Source organism: Nerophis ophidion, linkage group LG11 (assembly GCF_033978795.1).
Source record: "Nerophis ophidion isolate RoL-2023_Sa linkage group LG11, RoL_Noph_v1.0, whole genome shotgun sequence".
NCBI classification, from domain to species: domain Eukaryota; kingdom Metazoa; phylum Chordata; class Actinopteri; order Syngnathiformes; family Syngnathidae; genus Nerophis; species Nerophis ophidion.
The window spans coordinates 47293699-47312589 of NC_084621.1; the positions used below are offsets into that span (position 1 = coordinate 47293699).

At 41.6% G+C, this 18891-nt stretch overlaps 1 protein-coding gene across 2 annotated transcripts in view; it reads left to right on the plus strand.

Annotated features, from left to right (window-relative positions):
* Positions 1-18891, plus strand: part of cdkal1 (CDK5 regulatory subunit associated protein 1-like 1) — a 611713-nt gene that overhangs the window by 332906 nt on the left and 259916 nt on the right. For both annotated transcript variants that reach the window (XM_061916180.1, XM_061916181.1), the window contains one exon: positions 9414-9580. In XM_061916180.1, the coding sequence (XP_061772164.1) occupies positions 9414-9580 (167 nt within the window). The remainder of the gene's footprint in view (positions 1-9413; positions 9581-18891) is intronic.

Below are 18891 nucleotides of genomic sequence, written 5' to 3' on the forward strand. Positions count from 1 at the left end.
GTTCCACTCGATTGGCGCCAGCTTCGACGGTGGGAGGAATCATTGACTAATGATTTGGCCACCGCCCGCCTCAAGCCGGGCAGCCCTCGGTCAATTAGGTGCCAACCTGCCAGAGCCGGCGGGGAATGGGGTAAAGCACGACTAGCAAACGTCAACAAATGCCCCAAAGATGATCAGAAAAAAAGCGAAAACTGTGAAAAAGAAAACGAAGATACCAGCTCTTCGAGTATCAAGCTGGAATGTCAGAACAATGCGCACAGGGCTCTTGGACAGCCTTGATCTCATTAGCGACTCGCGCAAGACCGCTATCATTGACCGTGAGCTCCACCGACTCAATGTCGACATTGCTGCGCTCCAAGAGACACGTCTTGCTGACTTTGGCTCTCTGAAGGAAAAGCACTATACTTTCTTCTGGCAGGGAAAGAGTGCAGAGGAATCTCGGGAATATGGTGTGGGATTTGCAGTGAATAACACTCTGCTTCCCATGATGGACCCACCGACAGGAGGGTCTGAGCGGATCCTTGTAATCCGCCTTTCTACCAGCAGCGGAGCAGCAAACCTGTACTCTACCCTCTACTCACCACCAGAGTAAAAAGACAAGTTCTACGAGGAGCTCGACGCGGCTGTCAACACCATCCCGAAAAATGAGCATCTGCTACTTCTGGGAGACTTCAATGCCAGGGTAGGTGCTGACAACAAATCCTGGCAAGACTGCCATGGTCACTTTGGAGCGGGTAGTATGAACGAAAATGGACGTCTGCTAGAGCTGTGCTGCTACCACAAGCTCTGCATCACGAACACCTTCTTCCAGACTAAGACTCTGCTCCGGGTATCCTGGAGACACCCCAGATCTAAACATTGGCACCAGCTCGGCCTCATCATCACGAGACGAGAGGCCCTTAACGGCGTGCTTCTCACAAGGACGTTTCACAGTGCTGACTGCGACACGGACCATTCACTAGTCGTCAGCAAGGTCAAGCTACGACCAAAACTGATCTATCACACCAAGCAGAAGGCCCGTCCACGCATTAATGCCAGCCGTTATACCAACCCTGCTGTCACACAACGCTTCCTCACCTCCTTTGACCAAGCACTCTGTGGACCATCAATCAGGCAAAGTGCTGTGGACAAATGGAATTGCTTGCCTGATACCATCTACGACCAAGCCATTGCAACATACGGGAAGAGAACGAGAAGAAATGCAGACTGGTTTGAGGCTAGTGCTGCTGTGATGGAGCCAGTTATAGAGGCAAAGCGTAGCGCTTTCCTCAAGCACAAGGGAAACCCCTCACAGAGGAACCTTGACGCCTTGAGAAGGGCCAAGAGCGAAGCCCAGCGAATGGCACGTAGCTGTGCCAACAACTACTGGCTCGAGCTCTCCTCAAACATACAAAGGGCGTCAGACACGGGAGATATCAAGGGCATGTATGAGGGGATAAAGCAAGCAACCGGCCCGTCCATCAAGAAAACAGCACCGCTGAAAGCCAAGACTGGTGAAGTGATCACTGACCGCAATAAGCAGATGGAAAGATGGGCCGAACACTATATGGAGTTATATGCCACGGAGAGCATTGTGTCAGAGGCGGGTCTGAATGGAGTTGCAAACCTGCCTGTTATGATGGAGCTCGACAAGGAACCCACGTAGGAAGAGCTCAGCAAAGCTATTGATAACCTTTCATGCGGCAAGACCCCAGGTGCTGACGGGATAACACCTGATGTCATAAAACTTGGGAAACCTTCGTTACTGCCGCACCTTCACGATCTCCTCTGCCTCTTTTGGAAGGATGGAGCCGTCCCCCAGGATCTGCGTGACTCCAAGATTGTCACACTGTATAAGAACAAGGGGGACCGCAGTGACTGTAATAATTACCGCAACATCTCCCTGCTTAACATCGTGGGGAAAGTCTTTGCTCGTGTTGCCCTTGCTAGACTCCACCTCCTTGCAGAACGTGTCTACCCTGAGTCACAATGTGGCTTCAGGGCAGCAAGATCCACAGTGGACATGATTTTCACCCTTCGGCAGCTGCAGGAGAAGTGCCGGGAACAGAGGAGACCCTTATATCTCGCCTTTGTTGATCTCACTAAAGCATTTGACCTTGTCAGCAGAGATGGTCTTTTCAAGCTGCTTGCAAAGATTGGCTTCCCCCCAAAACTCCTGGCCATCATAAGATCATTCCACGAAAACACACAGGGTTCCGTCTGTTGGGAAGGAGGAACATCAGAGGCCTTTCCAATCCGCAGTGGCGTAAAACAGGGCTGCGTTCTTGCGCCAACCCTCTTTGGAATTTTCTTCTCCCTCGTTCTGTCTACTGCTTTCGGCACATGTTCTGAAGGTGTCCTCCTACACACGAGAGCCGATGGGAAACTTTTCAACCTTGCCCGTTTGCGCTCCAAGACCAAGGTGACCAGTGTCCTCCTGAGGGAAATGCTTTTTGCTGATGATGCAGCTCTAGCATCCCACACCGAGTCCGGCCTCCAGAGGCTGATGGACAGGCTTTCATCTGCCTGTAAAGAGTTTGGTCTCACCATTAATCTAAAGAAGACCAATGTCATGGGCCAAGATGCTGAAACTCCACTCTCCATCTCCGTCGACAATCAGACTCTGGAATGTGTCAAAACCTTTACATACCTTGGATCCGCAATCTCCAGTGACTTGTCACTTGACACAGAACGTTCCATCCGGCTTGCAAGAGCCCCCACAGTGATGGCCAGGCTGTCCAAAAGAGTATGGTCGTACAACCAGCTATCCACGCGCACTACACTCCAGGTCTACCAAGCCTGCGTCATTAGCACACTGATGTATGGCAGCGAGGCCTGGACCACCTACACCAGACATGAGAAACAGCTAAACAGCTTCCACCTGCGCTGTCTTCGCCGCATCCTGGGAATCTCATGGCAGGACAAAGTTCCCAAGATGGAAGTCCTAGATCGTGCGCCCTCCACCAACCTGTTCACCATGCTCAGCCAACGCCGCCTGAGATGGCTTCGCCATGTCCACAGGATGGACCCCAGCCGGCTCCCCAGAGCTGTCCTTTACGGCGAATTGTCAACAGGCTCCAGACCCCTTGGTCGCCCCCGACTGCGTTTCAAGGACGTGTGCAAACGTGACATGAAACTGGCAGACATCGACCACAACAACTGGGAGGAAGCAGCAAGAGACCGCGACGTTTGGAGGCAGACTGTTGCCACAGGAACCCGCCATGCCGAGGAGAAGCATATCTCCCTGTTGCAGGCGAGGAGACTAAAGCGGAGACTGCGTGACGTGGGACCTGCTCCTGTGTCAGAACCCTCCCCATACGTCTGCGCCAACTGCACCAGAGATTGTCACTCCAGAGTGGGGCTGTACAGCCACAGCCGCCGCTGCAAGAAAGAATGAACTCCCCCAGGCGCAACCCATCGTCACTACTGACGGACGGATGCCTATGACTCACAAGTTACTCAATACTTGAATAGTTTTTTCACAGAATACTTAATCGCGGCAAATGCTGCGACCACCCTCGTCACTTGCTGCAGTGCCCTAAAAGATTGATCAGCATTGACGGCAAGAACATGCAATGACCACCCTTAACTTTTTACTTGTAAATGCACATTTGGGGGACGGCATGGCAAAGTTGGGAGAGTGGCCCCACCAGCAATCTGAGGGTTACTGGTTCAATTCCCACCTTCTACCATCCTAGTCACATCCCTTGTGTCCTTGAGCAAGACACTTCACCCTTGCTCCTGATGGGTCCAGGTTAGCGCCTTGCATGGCAACTCCCGCCATCAGTGTGAGAATGGGCGAATGTGGAAATAGTGTCAGAGCGCTTTGGGTTCCTTAAAAAGGAGTAGAAAGTACAACCATTTACCATTGTAATGGACATTTGTAACGTAATTGTTTCGTATAGTAAATTGATAAAAACACCCCGACATTAATTTTTTTCCTTTCGTTTTCAACTGTTTAAGAAATTGCATAATTACTGTTAATTGGTATAAATAACATAGGTGCAGCCATTTTGGAAGCGTGTGTCAAAAGTTTAACCAAAATAAAAAAAAAACGAGTTGTTCCGGGATTTTCCAAGAGATACAGTAGTTGCATCAGGGTCTCAAAAGACATCTGGTGTTGAGTGAATTTAGGTTAGACAGCTCTCAAAATGCAGAGAAAGGAACGAATCAAAAAAGGAAAACACAAACAATTGCAGGCTGTTGGGGAAAAAAGGAGTGCGTATGTGTGTGTGTGTATATATATATATATTACAGTGGGGCAAAAAAGTATTTAGTCAGCCACCGATTGTGCAAGTTCTCCCTCTTAAAATGATGACAGAGGTCTGTAATTTTCATCATAGGTACACTTCAACTGTGAGAGACAAAATATGACAAAAAAAACAGGAATTCACATTGTGGGAATTTTAAAGAATTTATTTGTAAATTATTGTGGAAAATAAGTATTTGGTCAACCATTCAAAGCCCTCACTGATGGAAGGAGGTTTTGGCTCAAAATCTCATGATACATGGCCCCATTCATTCTTTTCTTAACACGGATCGATCGTCCTGTCCCCTTAGCAGAAAAACAGCCCCAAAGCATGATGTTTCCACCCCCATGCTTCACAGTAGGTATGGTGTTCTTGGGATGCAACTCAGTATTCTTCTTCCTCCAAACACGACGAGTTGAGTTTATACCAAAATGGATACATGGATGATACAGCTGAAGATTGGGAGAATGTCATGTGGTAAAATGAAACCAAAATAGAACTTTTTGGTATAAATTCAACTCGTCGTGTTTGGAGGAAGAAGAATACTGAGTTGCATCCCAAGAACACCATACCTACTGTGAAGCATGGGAGTGTAAACATCATGCTTTGGGGCTGTTTTTCTGCTAAGGGGACAGGACGATTGATCCGTGTTAAAGAAAGAATGAATGGGGCCATGTATTGTGAGATTTTGAGCCAAAACCTCCTTCCATCAGTGAGAGCTTTGAATGGTTGACCAAATACTTATTTTCCACCATAATTTACAAATAAATTCTTTAAAATTCATACAATGTGAATTCCTGAATTTTCTTTTCACATTCTGTCTCTCACAGTTGAAATGTACCTGTGATGAAAATTACAGACATCTGTCATCATTTTAAGTGGGAGAACTTGCACAATCGGTGGCTGACTAAATACTTTTTTGCCCCACTATATGTGTGTGTGTATATATATATATATATATATATATATATATATATATATATATATATATATATATATATGTATATGTATGTATATTTACTCATACATTCAAATGCATTGTTCTTGCCTGTGGACATGGTTCCTATAGGGATTATGGTTAAAGTTATTTTAGAGCATCTAAGATAGCCAATCATAAAGTTAAACAGTTAAAATAAACACAAGCACAGAGGAAGTTTCTGCTCTGTTAAAAGCCTGTCACTCATCAAGTGGAGCCGAGTCAACAACACGGTCATGTTACCACAGACCACTTTGTGAATGTCTGTGTGAACTTAAAATAAACTGTCAAAAATATACTTCTTAACTTTTTTGTATGCTCCATATGAGCTGTTTTTATAAGGAAACTTCCACATATAATAGATGTGTGCGTTGATTTTGTTTACTGTGTAATCACAATGCCTCAACGTTTATCATCAACAATACCTCAATAAAGAATATTAATACACTAAATTAATATATTGTATCTGGATATTGCTAAATATTGTTGAAAACTGAACATTAGTAAACGTCAGTTTATGTCGTGAAGATCCAGGAGATAAATGTGACTGGTGGAATTTAGCTTTAATAACACAGTATTATCATGAACCATGCTCGCAAATACAGAGGCTGTCGCTATTTCCACAGGCGTTTAGAACATGGCTTATCAGCCAATACCACCTCAAAACCTCAACACATTGTACATGTTCCCGTGGTTCTGTTAACCCCTTGCTCAAAGGGGGGGGTTTGCAGAGATGGGAGGCAGGGTGGAATTACAAAAATGAAAATATTTAATTCAAACAAAAAGGGATAACTAAGGGTGATGTGGCAGAAGTGCACTCCATGTAACCTGGACAAAAGGTTCCTCTGAGGTCGACAGGGGGAAAAAGGCCAGGGCGCACTGAGATGGGCAAGAGTCCACCAAAAGAATACCCTTTACCTCAGGGGGGCTAGGAAACAAACACAGAAGAGGTTAGGGAATTCAGGACTAAGTAGCAACAACGTACCTGGTCTGGTGAAGTGAAGCAGGCGCATGCACGAGCGAGGTTCAGGATACATTAAAGGCCTACTGAAATGAGATATTCTTATTTAAAAGGGGATGGCAGGTCCATTTTATGTGTCATACTTGATCATTTCGCGATATTGCCATATTTTTGCTGAAAGGATTTAGTAGAGAACATCGACGATAAAGTTCGCATTTTTTGGTGCTGATAAAAAAACCTCCCCTTTAACGGAAGTTGCAGATGATGATGTCACAAGGGTGAGGGCTCCTCACGTCCTCACATTGTTTTTAATGGGAGCCTCCAGCAGCGAAAGCTATTCGGACCGAGAAAACGACAATTTCCCCATTGATTTGAACGAGGATTAAAGATTTGTGGATGATGATATTGATAGCGAAGGACTAGAAAAAAATAAAATAAAAAGCGACGGCTCCAGGCGGCGGCAGTGTGAGCGTTTCAGATGTAATTAGACACATTTACTAGGATAATTCTGGAAGATCCCTTATCTGCTTATTGTTTTAATAGTGTTTTAGTGAGATTCTAAAGACATACCTCGAGGTCGGATGGCTGCGGTGAACACGCAGTGTCTCAGAGAGAAGCCGAGGAGCGAAACTCACAGCTGCCTTTTAAACAGCTACTGCAGGAGAACGAATAATCCAATGATGTCTCCGGTAAGATATATATATCACAATTTTCCCATCCAAATACATGCATGTTGACGTAGAGAAACATGTTCGCCTGACCCCTCTGTGTTAAAAACAAAGAAACACCGGCTGTGTCTCGGTGCTAAAGACAGCTGCAATACACCGCTTTCCACCAACAGCATTGTTCTTTATAGTCTCCATTATTAATTGAACAAATTGCAAAAGATTTAGCAACACAAATGTCCAAATTACTGTGTAATTATGCGATGAAAAGAGACGACTTTTAGCCGTAACTGGTGCTGAGCTAATATTTCCTGACAGTCTGTGACGTCACGCGCACGCGTCATCATTCTGCGACGTTTTCAACAGGATACCTCACGGGAAATTTAAAATTGCAATATAGTAAACTAAACCGGCCTTATTGGCATGTGTTGCAATGTTAATATTTCAACATTGATATATAAACTATCAGACTGCGTGGTAGTTAGTAGTGGGTTTCAGTAGGCCTTTAACTGGCAAGGCCAAGCTGTCACTGACGAGCCTAAATACTGGCGGGCTATTTGCGAGCAGGTGTGCCTCAAGGTCCGCCCCTCGCTGAGGACGAATCCCTGATTACACAGGTGCAGACATAAAGGAGAAGGCAGGATAAAGATAAATCATAACAGTTTCTCAGGGTTTTATGCCAGAAGAGTGACGAATGACTAGTTGTTGTGCCCTATGTTAATAGGGTCTTTGGCCTGAGCACGGCAAAGCGCTGAACCACTATCCAAACCATGAACGCCCCTTAAGTCACATGGTTGCAACCCAGCAATGGTGACATTTAAAGGGTAACTGCACTTCTTTTGGAATTGTGCCTACAGTTCTCAATCACTATGAAACACATGACAATTTAAAAAAAAAATGTGATGCATTCTAACCTGTTAATAAACAAAAATAGAGGTCCGCTTACAGCTTTGCCAATGGGGAGTCCTCTGTTTCTGCCCATAATATCCAAAAAAATAAACTTTCAAAAATCGACAACAATAGTCCTTTTACATTTTGTAATTTGAATATTAACTAATTATTTATTAGTGGTGTTGTTATTATAAGCACAAAGTATTTATAGCAGTGCTGTGATCACAAGCCTTTGTACAATTTCAACATGATCGACTTGTTGTTGTTATTGTTGCCTTTGCTGTTGTTGTTTTTGTCTCTCCGTCTAATCCCCCTCTTATCCCCACAATTTCCCCCTCTGTCTTCCTTTTTTTCTCTTTCTATCCCCTCCTGCTCTGGCCCGGCTGCACCAAATGATATTATGAATACATTTAATAAAGTCAAATTCAAATAAGGCAACAAGAGAAGTATCCTACACTTCTCTTTTGTAAAGTAAATCTGAACAGCAGATATGGGCATCTACATCAACTATATGATTTGCCTGAGAAGCTGGACAGGACAAAAAAAACAAAAAAACATGATCGACTGGAGAGGTGTTTCGCTTTCCTGTCTCCTGGAAGTTTATTGTAGATCATAAATCATGCATCTCACCTGGACAGAAGAAGTCTTGAGGACGTATTCCGACAAGTTAGCACATATAGACAGCCATGGCGAGATTGACACGAAAATGATCAAAATACATCCATCCATCCATCCATTTTCTATCGCTTGTCCCTTTTGGGGTCGCGGGGAGTGCTGGAGCCTATCTCAACTGCATTCTGGTGGAAGGCGGCGTACACCCTGAATATTAAATCTTATTAAAATGTGCCCATTATTACATTACATATATATTTACATCATGTATATACATCGTTGGTGGAGGTGATAGGATGTTTCTTAAGGGCTTTTCAGGTGGAATAGAGCGGCACCCATGGTCTCCATTGTAAGCTGACATTGGATCGCACTTATTTAATATTTAGAATGCAAAAAAAAAAATCATTTAATGTCATTTCTCTCATAATGATTGTGAACGAGAGGCAAAATGAAAAATGCAATTCTCCTTTAATGTACCTAATGTAATGCAATTAGTTCAGGTAATAATGATAAAACATTGGTTAACTATCTTATAGATTATGAGCAAATGTCTATCCCTGTTCATTTGTCTTCCAGATTGTAGCTCTGAATGGGGGTTCTATCAAATCCAATTAATGATAAACAGGTGATTCCCTGAAGAGAAGTTGTAGTCACAGGAAAGTGTCCTCTTGGGTATCGTGTGATAGTTACAACAATAAGGTCAGGTTATCTATGCATTTACAGTAAGTAGTGGTTCATTTTCAATGCAGATGGGATAGATAATGGTCTAATCTGTGTGTTCATAGTTGGACTTCACAGCAGGAAGATGTGACGTAACTCACCTCTGACTTTATTAAAAGTATAGGTGGCACAGTACAGAGCTGTGTATCGACAATATCCATTAACACACGGCCCTTAGGCGTACAAATCCATAATATCACTGAAGTAAGGTTTTATTCCATTCTATATTGCGTTGTAATGCAGAACTGACAATTTTGGTAGTTGTAGTAGCAGCATGTTGGGTGGACCATATGCAATAAAATGTCAAAACATGCTGGGCTTTAGTTGTTTTATCAAATGTTTTTCTTTTGTGATTGCAGAGGGAGTGTGTGAAATCTGGCTAACCAGTGAAGACACGGGAGCGTATGGTCGAGATATCGGGACTGACCTGCCAACCCTGCTGTGGAGGCTGGTGGCAGAGATCCCTGAAGGGGCAATGCTAAGGTTGGGCATGACCAACCCGCCGTATATCCTGGAACACCTCGAGGTATGACAAACCCAAACAACTACTACTTAATAGTACCAAGAAATATTCTTATAGATTCCAAGACATTTCAAAAATTTTAACCAATTAACCAGTTGACAGCCTTTGGTTCCCCGTTGTTTTGTCCATGTGGTTTATTGTTATCCCTTCCAGTGCACAAATATTGCTTTGTCTAGATTTCATAAACTAAATGCCTTTCTGTTTTGCTTAGCAAGCAGTATAGCTGCAAATCTCCATTCATTAGTGCAGTTCATTCTCCTCTTTCTCTAATGAGTCAATTAAGGACCATTGTGTCCTCTTTAGTAGCCTCATTTTATCAGTCATTATTGCCTTCCCTAATGGAACAATGGACATTGTTATCCACTCTTTTGCTCTTCATTCAGTCTACACTTCACTATGTGGCTGTCAGTCTGACTTACTATCATTTAAATCTTGAAGTTTTCACTCTCTTTGTCTATCTTGATTCATTTCTAAATCCATTGTCTATGTCTGCGAGTAGTAATGGCACATCATGTTTTCACCAGTTTCAATAGGCGTCCTCGCCTCTGCTTTTAAATAACGTAGTTTTAAGAGCAAGAGGAGGAAACAGAAACCAAAATGCTGAATGGCGTGTTGGGGGATAGGTTGATAATTTGCTAATTTGTTGTAATTATTTATGTAAAGAACAAGACAACAGCCTCATACAAACAGCACCATTTTAAATGTATATTAAAGGCCTACTGAAACCCACTACTACCGACCATGCAGTCTGATAGTTTATATATCAATGATGAAATATTAACATTGCAAAACATGCCAATACGGCCTTTTTAGTTTACTAAATTGCAATTTTAAATTTCCCGCAAAGTGTCATGTTGAAAACGTCGCGGTATGATGACTCGTATGATGACGCGTGCGTTTGACGTCTCGGGTTGTAGCGGACATTTTTTTCCAGCCCGATCAAAGCTATAAGTAGTCTGCTTTAATCGTATAATTAAACAGTATTCTGGACATCTGTGTTGCTGAATCTTTTGCAATTTGTTCAATTAATATTGGAGAAGTCAAAGTAGAAAGATGGAGATGGGAGCTTTTATCCTTTAGCCACACAAACACAGTCGGTGTTTCCTTGTTTAAAATTCCCGAAGGCGAAGCTTTACTATGGATCAGAGCGGTCAAGCGAACATGGATCCCGGCCAAATGTCAATCAGCAGTTTTCGGTGAGAAAATTGTGGTAATAAGTCTGCTCTTACCGGCGACATCGGCAACATCAGCGGAGCTTCGAGCAGCGTGACTTGCCTCAGAGACACTGGGTCAACACACGTACCCGTGGCCACACCCCTCCGACTTTAGGTACTATTTAATCTCACTAAAACACTAGCACAATGGGCAGATAAGGGATGTTCCAGAATTATCATAGTAAATGTGTGTAATAACATCTGCAATAAATGATAAATGGGTTGTATTTGTATAGCGCTTTTCTACCTTCAAGGTACTCAAAGCGCTTTGACACTACTTCCACATTTACCCATTCACACACACATTTACACACTGATGGAGGGAGATGCCATGCAAGGCGCCAACCAGCACCCATCAGGACACAACGGACGTGATGACGTTGATACTAGGTGGGATTTGAACCAGGGACCCTCGGGTTGCGCACGGTCACTCTTCCATTGCGCCACGCCGTCCCTATCGTCCCAATCGCCTTTTTTTCTTTTTTTTCTTTTCCCCGAGTCCTTTACTCTCAATATCCTCATCCGCGAATCTTTCATCCTCGCTCAAATTAATGGGGAAATTGTCGCTTTCTCGGTTGGAATAGCTCTTGCTGCTGGAGGCTCACATTATAAACAATGTGAGGATGTGAGGAGCCCTACAACCAGTGACGTCACGCGCACATCGCCTGCTACTTCCGGTAAAGGCAAGGATTTTTTATTGGCGACCTAAAGTTGGGAACTTTATCGTGGATGTTCTCTACTAAATCCTTTCAGCAAAAAATATGGCAATATTGCGAAATTATCAAGTATGACACATAGAATGGACCTGCTATCCCCGTTTAAATAAGAAAATCTCATTTCAGTAGGCCTTTAATGCATTCGGTTGTCAGCAGCGTCGAGGTCAACTCTATTCGACTTAAGTGTTTTGGGGGCTGGACGTCTTCCTTTGCTATTATTTTTAGTTTGTATATTCCGGAGAACCAGCATCTTCTGCGTGGAAATCTTTTTTTTTGCAAGTATTTTTGTCAGCATCAGTTGCACTATTAGTTTTTTTTAACCTACTGCCAAAAAAGCTAGTCAAAGATCCACCACATATGACAGTGCTGTTTTTAGGAATATGCTGCAAGTTGTTTTTTTTTAACTCAACTCATTGGACGGTTTGGTGTCCTTCCTGGAAATCTTTAAACTACTGCTGTCAAATTATTTTTTTTTTTAAAGATTTTAATCACTTTTTTAAATTTTATTAAGATTGATCATGATTAGTAAGTCGGCTTCACGGTGGCAGAGGGGTTAGTGCGTCTGCCTCACAATACGAAGGTCCTGCGGTCCTGGGTTCAATCCCATGCTCAGGATCTTTCTGTGTGGAGTTTGCATGTTCTCCCCGTGAATGCGTGGGTTCCCTCCGGGTACTCCGGCTTCCTCACACTTCCAAAGACACGCACCTGGGGATAGGTTGATTGGCAACACCAAATGGGCCCTAGTGTGTGAATGTGAGTGTGAATGTTGTCTGTCTATCTGTGTTGGCCCTGCGATGAGGTGGCGACTTGTCCAGGGTGTACTCCGCCTTCCGCCCGATTGTAGCTGAGATAGGCGCCAGTGCCCCCAGCGACCCCAAAAGGGAATAAGCGGTAGAAAATGAATGAATGGATGATTAGTCAGTCACAGGGCTTTGCATAATTTGAATCAATTAAAAAAAAAGAGACTACTCTTTGGACACATTCAGTTATTTTGTCAGAATGTCATAAAGGAACATTTTTTTAAATATTTTACTTGAATGCATATAATTTATTTGTTCAGAACTTGATGACATGTATTAATTGACCTGGTTGCCGACCGTATAACAACCCATACCATTTTTTTTAGGTAAAGGTAAAGGAGCAGTGATAAAGCCATGTTTTTTTTTTGTGATTAATCAAATGAGTTATTTCGGTTTTTTTGACAGCCATACTTTAAACCCAGTAAAGCTCAGTTTAGTTTTTATTAATATTTTGATCTTGTTAAACCTTTTGGAATGAGTCTAAAAAGATACATTAAATTCAGCACATTAGAATAATTAATAATAATTATTGATGCTATATGATGACTGATTTATAATATGTTCTATTATATTATGATCATCTTAATTAAAAATTATGATCTGAGTTTACATTAGGTAAAAGTAAGATCATTATGAATTATTCAACCAAATCTATAACTAAAAAAATGGTTACATTGAAAGTAGTTGAAGCTACTTTTGGTCCTCCTTGTTATTCTTTTCTTTATACTTTCTTGTGTAGTCTTTATACTGTACAATTCTAGGTGTTCATCTCTGAGGAAATTCATTATAAAATGTAGACTAGCAAATTAAAAAGGGAGAAAGGGAGGACATTGAGGGCTCCAGACAGGGAATCTTAACCTAGAAAAAAAGAGAAATAACTTCACAACATTTATGCATTTGAATCAAACAACCAAAGATGATTGGAAATGAGGGCATAAGTGTTAGAAAAAAACTTTGGATGAAGGCTCGGGGATAGATACTAGGGGTAAAGACGAGTGGGAACAGAGCTGTGGGATGTAGCAGTGGAGGTTGTAATTAACCAGGGGTTAATGGAGGTGGCTAATTGTCCCCCACATGTATAGGTAGGTTTCTGCTTGGCTACATTACAATTAAAAACCACCCTCCTAATGATAGGGGATAACAATTAACCGATAATTAGGAATATGCTTGGATGACACACAAGCTTGCTCTCTGTGTGCGTATGTTAAGAATAATTTCATATGCTACCAGCCCTTTTATTGTTAATGTCCATGCATTACACTGAATTGTATCTCTTTTCTTTTTCATTACTCAGTCAATTAACCTACATAAGAAAAGATAAGAGTCATCTTCTTTAACTTATCATTGCCTTTTGTTGCTCTTGCCCCCCATTTACCCTGATCCCACTGCCCTTCGACCCTCACTTCACTTTTTGATTTCCCACTCACTTCTCCATTGTTTCTTGACCTACTTGGAAGCTTCATGTATGATTATTTCAAGGCCAATATGGTGTTATCTTTCTTATTTGAGGGGACATACATTAGTATTGTAATTGCACACTGTAGTTGACTGCCATTAGTATTGGATCGATTTCTACTGATTTCTTCCAATCTACACATTTGATCTGAACTTGCACGTATCCTGGGTGTGTTCTGCGGATACATCCTTAGGATCGAAGGGAAAAACATGAAATACATGTTTTAACACTAATACAAGGGTCAAAAGACGGTTATTTACAGTTGCTATGTGATTGACCTAAGACCATTCCTGAATGTAGTCAGCATCTTGCTGTGAGTCAGTTCGGATAGGCTCTAGCCCCTGTTTTGACTCCATGCAAGGTAAGCATTATAGAAAAAAAGATTGGGTTTCTTGTTGTGTCTTTATATAGAGGAAATTAGAATAATACATTATGTCCCATATAATGCTCATATCAATGATCTGTCCATAATGAGTAATTTTCTTAAACTCCATGATATAATCCAATACATAAGCCTTCAAGTTATGTTTATGGCCTCTCAGAGGGCTCTACCTGCAAACATACAGAGTTTTTTTTCACTCAGTAATGGTCCACATGAACTCAGGGGTGTCCTGAAATTCAAACATAACATGGTAAATTCCACATTCAAGGCTCAAACATTATCTATAGCGGCCGTGAAAATGTGGGACAATGTGAGCGGAGAAATTATATTGTCTGCCTAAGAGTGTTCAACCTTGCCGTAAAAAATGTGTTGTTTGGAAACTATCAAAAACTTGGCTTGTTGTTTGGACTATCTCAACTGTAGGACACAGGTGCAAAAGAACTCACTGTGGAATAAGGGACATAGCACACCAGACAAGGATTCAGAAGACGAAAGATACCCAGGCAATATGGAGCTTATCTACCGGTCGTTCAATGCTATTGACATAAAAAAAAAAAAAATGTGTCATTATCATATATTATCCTTGTTCTGAAATTGTCATGTATCCATCAACTCTGCTTTTGAAACTTGGACTATATAACCAACATATATAACCAGCATATAAATTGATTCTAAATTAGGGGTGAGACATGGATAAGCATTCTTGCTTTTTTTCCCCGTATCCCTTTTCGGTGGGTGCCGTTGCATGTCCGTCAAATTACAAAGAGTGATGAAGTGTTGCTATATACCGTATTTCATTGAATTGCCGCAGGGCATAATGTATGCGCCTGCCTTGAATTACTGCCGGGTCAAACTCGCTTCCCAAAATAATTAGCGCATGCTTAATATTACCGCCTGGTCAAACTCGTGACGTCACGAGTGACACTTCCATTGTCATCATTTTCCAAATTGAGGAGGCTGATTTCTGTATCGGTAATTTGAATTTGCATAAAGGGAAGAAGATTAAGAGCTATTCAGTAGGATTTAATGGTCAGGCTTACATCACACTCAAATTTTTACTGCATACCTTTGGTAAGTGCCGGAGTGAGAAGAGGTTTTAAAATAATTAGCGCATGCTTACTTTTACCGCATGCCTTTGGTAAGCGCAGGAGTGAGAAGAGGTTTTAAATTGATTAGCGCCCCGGCGGCAATTCAAGGAAATACGGTATGTCTGTCTGCCGGAAAAAATACATTCATTCATTCAGTGGAACCTTCAAATGAAATCACAAAAACTATGCCTTAAAAGTCACACAGAAAGTTGATTGCGCAACGGCGAAATGTCCGAAACTGCTCCTCAGTATTACAAGTGCTAGTGTATCATTACTTTTAAGACAATAATTATACTGTATGTACAGTAGAGAGTCTGGCATTTTTTGACATTGCATATCATGTGGTTTAAGAATGCAGCACTCTGGTTTAATTTGCAAAAGAGCTGCAAAGAAAAATAATTCCCCACTGTTACTTGAGATAGGTATATTTTGCTAGTAACAAATCTGTACTTTAAAAACGGTGCTGATGCCTAAACGGTGGCCAAACTGGTACCTAAAAAATGTAAAACCTGCACATTTTCGTAACATTGAAGTTAAAACACTCGGTAATTTCAATATTTCAATGATATATATAAAATTATAACTAAGTAATATACTAAAAAATTAAAGATAATATCAAAACAAATTGTCATAATTATTAGAGCAATACAGATCATAGAGAACTTGCAAAAACAGACTTACTCGAGATGTAATGTTTGATGATCAAAATTCTGAGCCCTTGCTCTTGATTACAACATTGCTCGCCGTAACCGTCGTTCATGCATAATGAGAAAGTGTTGTTTTGTTGTTGATGTGACTACTGGCTAAGATAGCGCTGCGGTGCTAACGGCGATAAGGGGGCTACTGTTGCCTTGTCAAAGTCGACAATAAAATTTAAAAGGAGCGTCTGACTCTGTGTAATTCTGACAGGACGCTACGTTTCTTACAAGATGTTACTTGTACAATAACACTGCCAAGCTTTTTTTGCAGGTGGCTGAATCTGCAGTCACTTAGCACTGAAATAAGGTACTGATATTCTTCTTCTTTTTTTAGTTAGGTTACTACTGTGTAAATCAGCACCGGTGCCACATCTCTGTACATTCGAACGCGGAAGTGACCCTTTCAGAGTAAAATGTTTCAAAATAAGAGTCACGGCATAAATGTGCATGAACTGAAACAGTTCTTAACAGTTCTTGTCTATTTGTGGCGGTCCACATTTTTTTGTGGCTGTCTGCCAGAAATAATATGAGGTCGGCCCATCATGGATTACGGTTATTTGTCAAAGTTTAATATTTGTTTCTCTTTTACAAGTTCTAACTCTTTCTAATTGTTCTTTCACTATCTTTTTTTTCAATCCTCTTCTTTTTCCCCCTAAAATGGCGGTAATGACTGCAATCCGAACGATATTGTGATCAAGGCCAATCGTTGATCTACTGTCGTATTAAGTGAAGGCCAAATTACACTTTGCGCTCTATTCATTTGAAGAACATCAGCACTTATGCAGTAGAGCAGCTTCATAGCCAATGGCTATGATTGAAACTGAAAATTCTACGTAACCTCTTCGCCCTTCCCTGAAAAGTTCACCAATCCGAGCGCACTTGCACACATTTTTCAGTGCTCTGTCTCCCTCTGACACCCAAGAATATGCAATTTCCTCTCCTATATACTGCCTGTTTTTTTTCTTTCTTTCTGTCAGACAACCTCAGTACCATTTGCTGATTGGAGCAGTTACAGGCCCAGTCGACTCTCATGGTCCTCTGCTCTCTGACATTTTAGTTGATTGCGTTGAGCAATCAGCGGTTCCTTTTAGAGTAGTTTTAAGTAAAATGCCACATTTTTGTTCTTCACATTTCTGGCATTTTTACACCTCGCACTTCATATTTTTTCATCATTCATCCCGGCTCTCCATCCTATTCACCTATTTATAACTTGCTAAATGGCTGTCAGAGGTGCACCGGTCTATCTTTTGATGGTGTAAGCTGTCTGTGTGCACACGTGATGATACCTGTGCGGCTTGCTTTTGCAAGCCTGCGTGTGATTGAAATGACCACGCGAGCAGCAAATGAGGTGTGAAAGTAGCCTCGTACGTAGCAATCAGCCAGGCTGAGATGAATGAAATCGCGCTTGTCCATTAAACATTCTCCTCTCAGCTCTTCCAGGTTTGACCAGAGATCTATTAGATATGCCGCTCACACACTCCACACTGAGTGATGTGCAATAGTGGATGCATAAAGGGTTTACTTAACATTTTGCTCTGCCTAATTAAACAAAAACTTGATCACTTTCAAGCAATCTATTGCTTTAAAACAATTAAGGAAATGAGTCATAATGTCGTTAACACATTGTACAATGAAGGAATTCTTCAAATCTCCACATTTGATCTGAAAGCGCTCAAATCCTGGGTGTATTCTGTGGATACATCCTTAGGATTTTAGGGAAAAACATATAATACATGTTTTAACACGTACACAGGGGTCAAAAGATGGGTATTCTGATGTTTCATGTTCAATTTAGTTAATTTCTAAATGTAAAATATTAGTATTATCTAGAATAAACTTTGTTTAAATCAGGGGTCTCAAACACAATTTACCCATAGAGACCGCTGACGGTAAAATTAGGCGGGGCCTCACAAAGTATTAATTTCAATTCAACCTCAAGAATAACATTTTAACCACGTGATCTAATATGTTAACCGTATCTACCAACAACTACATACATGTAAAATTGTATGTAAATATAGTACAAACCCCGTTTCCATGAGTTGGGAAATTGTGTTAGATGTAAATATAAATGGAATAAAATGATTAGCAAATCCTTTTCAACCCATATTCAGTTGAATGCACTACAAAGACAAGATATTTGATGTTCAAACTCATAAACTTTGTTTTTTTTTTTGCAAAGAATAATTATTAGCATTTCATGGCTGCAACACGTGCCAAAGTAGTTGGGAAAGGGCATGTTCACCACTGTGTTACATCACCTTTTCTTTTAACAGCACTAAATAAACCTTTGGGAACTGAAGAAACTAATTGTTGAAGCTTTGAAAGTGGAATTCTTTCCCATTCTTGTTTTATGTAGAGCTTTAGTCGTTCAACAGTCTCCGCTTTCGTATTTTACGCTTCATACACACATTTTCGATGGGAGACAGGTCTGGACAACAGGCGGGCCAGTAAAGTACCAGCACTCTTTTACTACGAAACCACGCTGTTGTAACACATGCCTTGGCATTGTCTTGCTGAAATAAGTAGGGGCGTACATGATAACGTTGCTTGGATGACAACATATGTTGCTCCAAAACCTGTATGGACCATTCAGCATTAATGGTGCCTTCACAGATGTGTAAGTTACCCATGCCTTGGGCACTAATACACCCCCATACTATCTCAGATGTTAGCTTTTGAACTTGGGGCCTATAATCCGGATGGTTATGTTCCTCTTTGTTCCGGAGGACACCACGTCCACAGTTTCTAAATATAATTTGAAATGTGGACTCGTCAGACCACAGAACGTCTTTCCACTTTGCATCAGTCCATCTTAGATGAGCTCGGGCCCAGTGAAGCCAGCGGCGTTCCTTGCTGTTGTTGATAAATGGGTTTTGATTTGCATAGCAGAGTTTTAACTTGCACTTACAGATGTAGCAACCAACTGTTGTTACTGACAGTGGTTTTATGAAGTGTTC